Below are 6,449 nucleotides of genomic sequence, written 5' to 3'. Positions count from 1 at the left end.
CCCCCAGGCTAGAGTGCAGTGGTGTAATTCCAGCTCACTGAAACCCCAGCTCACTGCAACCTCCGCCTCCTGGGTTCAAGAGATTCTTCTGCCTTAGCCTCTGAGTAGCTAGGATTACAGGCATGCACCACCACACCAGGCTAATTTTTGTATTTTTAGTAGAGAAGGGGTTTCACCATGTTGGCCAAGCTGGTCTCGAACTCCTGACCTCGTGATCTGCCTGCCTCGGCCTCCCAAAGTGCTGTGATTACAGGCGTGAGCCACTGCGTCTGGCCATCTCCAAGTAGTTTTCTTATTCCTGGTTAGACAAAGTAAGCTTAAGACAATAACAGTTAAAAATGCAAATTATTCAGACTATCTTTTAATAAATTCAGCTTCCCAATGTTGAAAATTACTGAATCAAAAGATATTTTCAAGCAGCCTTTCTCCCAGGTATGTATTAGACATAAGGAAATCGAGTCCAATTTGAAATGAATTTTAAAATGGCACACAAACACCACAAATCCCAAGAGCATAATATAAAATAGTCCTCTAAGGAATAGAATCATTTGGTATATTAGAATGTGAAATTACATAAGAAAAGAATCTCTTCAATTAGTTAAAATTACTTGCGAAAGATTATTTATTGCATAATTTATCAGTGGTCCTAAGAATAACACAGATACTATTATTCTCAACCTCTAAATTCAGTACATAGTCAAATTCATTTTCTCAAACTAAGGTTCTATACGTAATAAGAGTAAACCCTCTGTTACTGAGTTAGGATAGGGAAAACTTTTAACTTATAAAACAAATTCTGTAGAGTTCATGAAACCACTTCACAAATCCTAGAAGGCACACATTATATTTCCTATTATAGTAAGTACTTTTAAGTACTTCATATTTTAAAAAGACAAAGCTGTACAGAATACAAAAAGTGTACATTTCATCCATCAAACAAATTTACAACTTTTACGTTAGTTATTACAGTAGAACCTAACAGTCACATCTAAAGAATTATCACCCAGTTTAATACAGCAAACAAACAGCTGTGCTCATTTATTGGATATTTGATAAGGCTAATAATATTTTATATTCACAGTAGATCAGTAAGTGTCTTGGAGCTCATATTGTAAAATAATAAGGTTTGGGCCCTGTTGAGTCACTGGTCTCATTGTTAAATAATTCCTTGAAAGGTGAAGGGTTCTGGGTGATAAAATCATTGGCTATCCCTGGAAAGATGCAAAACTCTGTAAGGTAACTTTGTTCATGTTTCAGAAACATTTTAAAATGAGGCAATCTGAATTAAACTCATCAAGTCTAATCCAAAAGGACAATTTAAAATCTTTGAGCTGGAAAAGATCCCAGTGGATTATCTATCCCAAGGTTTTCAAAATATGTTCCATGGAATACTAAGAATCTATAGAGGAGATACAGGGTTCTGCAAATTTGACTTGAATTACATTTTTTTTTTTTTTTTTTTTTTAAAAACAACTCCCATTATACAAGTGTGTTACTCATTAAATTCAAACATACTGGCTATTACCAACACATTAATGTGTTTTTATTGGTTGACTTATATTTATAGTATACAAAGTTTATTTAATAAATAAGGAAATTTATAATAAAATATGACTTTTATATGGGGGGGTAGGATGTGTGTGTATGCATGTGTGTTTAAGGGTTCTCTAAGATTTTCCTTGAAAAAAAAAAAGTTTTTGCTGCTGACATAGTGGGAAAACCACAAATAAAGTCTCAGTTTCTAAAGTAGGAAGTACAAACAACAGTAAGAGACTTTCTCAAGGTCACACAACCACCAAGTGCATTGCCAGGTTGAAATGATGGAACCCCTGGTACTCTGCTTGCATAAATCTCCATAGGGAGTAGTTAGCTATTTGGTATTTAGCTGTCCCATTATGAATGTCAATGGATTAGTCTTCAGCATTTTTTGGGGCAAGAGCATGCTACCTTGGAATTTGAAATTTCAAGCTACCTTGAAATACCAGATGTTTTTCCTTGAAATTGATTTAATTTTATTTGCTTGTCTATTAAAATCCTATTATCCAAAAATTCTGTCATCAATCAGTGGCAACTTAAATTGTGTACCCTGGTTTAGGAAAATAGTAATATTTGCAACTTATGAAGAAGTCAGAAAAGTTATATGGAATGTTAAATTTTAAAGGAGTCAGGCCCTTGTTTTATTACATGCCAAAATGTTAATGTTAGAAATTTAGTTGATAAGCCAAAAAAATGGTTAAGTTGTGACTGAAGATCACAATTCCATTATTACTATATTCTTTTAGACTATTTTAATGGAGAGAATATTTCAATGGAAGTACAGTGAAACTGTACTTCCAATGAAATAATTGGCAAGAATGCCAAATTATCTTCTAATTTTCAGACGTATTTTATGTATATACAGTAAAAAAGCATCACTCTATTTTCTTGTCCTTTTTTTTTTGAGAAGGAGTCTTGCTTTGTCTCCCAGGCTGGAGTGCAGCGGCACAATCTTGGCTCATTACAACCTCCACCTCCCAAGTTCAAGCGATTCTCCTGCCTCAGCCTCTTGAGTAGCTGAGATCACAGGTGCTTGCCACCACTCCCAGCTAGTTTTTGTATCTTAGTAGAGACATGGTTTCACCATGTTGGCCAGCTGGTCTCGAACTACTAACCTCAAGTGATGCACCCACCTTGGCCTCCCAAAGTGCTCGGAATACAGGTGTGAGCCACCATGCTGGCTTCTTGTCTCTTAATCTATGAAATTTGAGGACCCTGAAATCTCAGAAAGATGTTTTCAAGTTAAGGGGAAAAAAGCACCATAAACCAATATTAAATGACTTATAGTAATTTAGAAATACAAAATTTGGTATTTGTGATGCAGAAAAGTTTCCTTCTGAAACTTCCAAGATGTGTGAGCATTATCAAAGCCATTTAGAACAGTTACACAGCTGTGGGAAAGCATTTCCAGAACCACCAAGAAAATTCCCCAGGAGAAATCCATTTGCAAGGGAAAGTCACACCCAACTTTATAGGCCTCACCCAAATTATACAGTATGGCAAAAACAAACAAAAAAATCTCTAAGTACAGTAGTTCCAAAACACACTGTTAAAGTTATGAAATAATCGTGGATCATTTCAAGTAAAAATTATTAAAGGAGCAATAATTAACCACAAGGGGGCATATATACTCCTTAGATTCCAGCAGAAACACTAGTTTTAAGTAGTAACATGCACTTTGATGTATTCTACATTTTCAGTCACTTAAAATTTCCTGTCTCAGATGGCTACAACTTTTTAATATTTGAGGTTTATTTTATAGCTAACTAAAAAGATTCCAGAATACTCCTGCCCCACAAAACAGTTAGTGTTTCAGAAGCCTCTGGAAGTGTTGCTGTTACCTTTAGCAAAGAATTCAGGAGGAATTAGTTGTAATACAAATTTGAACAGATAAATAATAGGAAAATATGGTCTAAAACAGTAGCAAATTTTAGTTCACCATAAATGGAAGACATGGGAGGTTTATTTTTTAAAGTGGGGCAAATGATCAGAGTAGCAAAAATAAAAGGGTGGGGAAAATTGATTTTTCTGTCTGTGCCACAACCTTGCATTCTTCCCCCATGATCAAATATTTGTAGCCTACAATAGCAACAGAAGACCTTCACTCCAAGGTCATGGCCTGTGGGGCTGGCCTGCCTCGTCAGCCATGTTAAGAATATAGTTAGCCATATCATCTTCAGTGGGTGCATCTGATACTACCCAAGATTCATTTGCTCCAGTCATCTGTAGGCGACAAATAGGGCAATTCCTGTGTCGATCACTCCTATTAGAGAAGTCAAAACAAGAACAGTTTGTTTTCTTTTTCCTTTTTTAAAAACAGGATTTTTTAAAGTAATACATGTATATGGCTTTTAAAAAGGAAATAGCATAAAAGTATACAGTGAAAAATAAATCTCTCCCTTCCATCTCAATCTTCAATTCTCCTTCCCAGGGGCAGCCACAGTTACCAGTTTCTTATATTCCTCTAGAGATAGACTAAACTTGATTAAGCTTATGTGTACACAGATGCATGTGCGTACATGTATACACACACACACACACATCACTGCTCTACTTGTCAATATCTTATAGACCATTCTTTTTAACATACATTATATAGCTATGCCATAAGTTGTTTAACTAGTCTCCCACAGGACACTTCATTTTTTTCTGTCTTTTGTTGCTACAAACAATGCAGCAGTTCACATCCCCATACCTTAACAGGTAAAGTTTTCCTTTAAAAGCAAAACTCCTTGTGAGTCCTAAGAGGAATCTCCCTCTCACCCATGGAAGATTTGGTCAAAGTGTCAAGTATAAATGCTTATATCTGTGATTATTTAAATGGAAACCATTACTCTAGAAATAACTTCTTGGCAGTAGAAGGGGAATATGACAATAGGAAAGGATATTACTAATTATTTTGCTAAGTAATATATACATGACCTTCAACAATATTATCTGTTGCCTGCTCAAAGGTCTGACAAAAATTCTTATGGCTCATAGGCAACAGGAAGGTTTGTATAAAAATGGAGCATACAAAGTTTAAAATAAAAGATAAACTTTACATGCATAATACTTTTTCTGACAGGGAAAGAACTCAAATATGATCACTTAAATAAAATTATGTTTTCCAAAGGGATTTTTTTTCTTGTCAAATATTATTTTGGAAATTTAAAAAATACCATATTTGCACCAGAGACATATCATGCAGGGATGTTTTTTTTTTAATCTGTCTGTGAAATCTGGGACCAAAGTAATTATTTATATCAACTGCTTTTTGGCTTTCATGCAAAAATTTTTAGAACTTTGTTCCAAAAACTAAATGTGAAAGCTAGAGTTGGCATGTATTATTTAGGTTGATTTCTGGTTCCTCAGAGATATTTTACAAGATAATTAGATGTGTGCTCTTCTGTGCACAAAACATCACAATTTAAAAATAGTCAGCTTCTGCTTCCAACCAACAGAGGCTAGATTTATCTTCCCACTTAAAATTACTAAAACAACGGTTTCATATAATCTTTCAAATACAGCACTGGCCATCAGGCAATGAAGGAGAGTGATCCCTGGGACATGGGAGGCAAAGGTGAGATCTATACTTGCCCCAGCTTACAGCCTTGAGAGTTTCTAGCCCCTGATCAAGAAGGGGGAACCTTGATGGAACATGGCAAACTTCTTCAGCTGAACAGACAGAGCTGAGAATCTCAGGGGGCCAAGCAGCTAGAGTTTACAGGGCAGAGTAATGGAAAGCTGCACAGAGGGAAAATTCCAGAGGTCTACAAAAGCATCCCTGCCAGAATACTCAGCGGAGTGCTGATCAACATGTGCATGTGAGGACACAACCCAAGGCTGAGCAATCACTCAAAGGGCTTTGAGGGGATAGTACCCTAAAGCTCAGTGGGCCTGGGATACTGCTTGTTCCACCAGCCAGACTGGAAAGCCTCATCACTCTTTGGGCATTAACAGAGTTCTCTAAAGGGCCTTGCTATTAGTGGGACATACTTAGTTCTAAACTAAATACTGCTCTGGTCCTGCCTAACAAATCACAAAAGTAAGATCCAAAAGAATCAAACTGTTTCCAAGTCACTTAACTATATTCCAGAAAAAAACTCAAGAATATTTATAGGAATACAAAAATATCCAATACCCAAAAAGGTAAAATTCACAAAGTCTGGCATCCAATTGAGACCTACCAGACATACAAAGAAACAGCAGAAAAATATAACCTAAAATGAAGAGAAAAATCAATCACAATCACAACCACCCAGAACTAACACAGATATTAGGATTAACAGATAAAATGGAAAGTTATTGTAACCATATTCTATATAGTTAAAAAACTAGAGGAAAGATCAAAGATATTAAGAAGAGACATGGAAGATAATAAAAAACCCAAATCAAACTTCTAGAAATGAAAACTTAATTATCTGAGGTTAAAAAAAATACACTGACACATGCACACGTGTATTCATTGAGGCACTGTTTACAAAAGCAAAGACCTGGAACCAACCCAAATGCCCAACAATGATAGACTGGACAAAGAAAATGTGGCACATATACACCATGGAATACTAAACAGCCATAAAAAAAGATGAGTTCATGTTCTTTGTAGGGACATGGATGAATCTGGAAACCATCATTCTCAGCAAACTGACACAGGAACAGAAAACCAAATACCAAAAGTTCTCGCTGATAGGAAGATGTTGAACAATGAGAACACATGAACACAGAGAGGGAAGCATCACACGCTGGGATCTGTTGTGGAGGGGACTAAGGGAGGGACAGAGTGGGGGGGCTGGGGAGGTTGGGGAGGGATAACATGGGGAGAAATGCCAGATATAGGTGATGGAGGGATGGAGGCAGCAAACCACCTTGCCATGTATGTACCTATGCAATAATCCTGCATGATCTGCACATGTACCCCAGAACCTAAAGTA

The 6,449-nt window shown here is 36.3% G+C and overlaps 1 protein-coding gene across 1 annotated transcript in view; it reads right to left on the bottom strand.

Annotated features, from left to right (window-relative positions):
- Nucleotides 1-348: 348 nt before the first annotated feature.
- Nucleotides 349-6,449, bottom strand: part of RNF141 (ring finger protein 141) — a 31,424-nt gene continuing 25,323 nt past the window's right edge. Inside the window, exon 6 of the mRNA XM_017500296.2 lies at nt 349-3,799. Coding sequence (XP_017355785.1) covers nt 3,649-3,799 — 151 coding nt within the window. The 3' untranslated portion in view covers nt 349-3,648. The remainder of the gene's footprint in view (nt 3,800-6,449) is intronic.

The sequence above is a fragment of the Cebus imitator genome, unplaced genomic scaffold (assembly GCF_001604975.1).
Source record: "Cebus imitator isolate Cc_AM_T3 unplaced genomic scaffold, Cebus_imitator-1.0 Scaffold265, whole genome shotgun sequence".
Lineage (NCBI taxonomy): Eukaryota > Metazoa > Chordata > Mammalia > Primates > Cebidae > Cebus > Cebus imitator.
The sequence above is the reverse complement of the archived record's forward strand: the minus strand, read 5'-3'. Positions and strand labels throughout refer to the sequence as shown.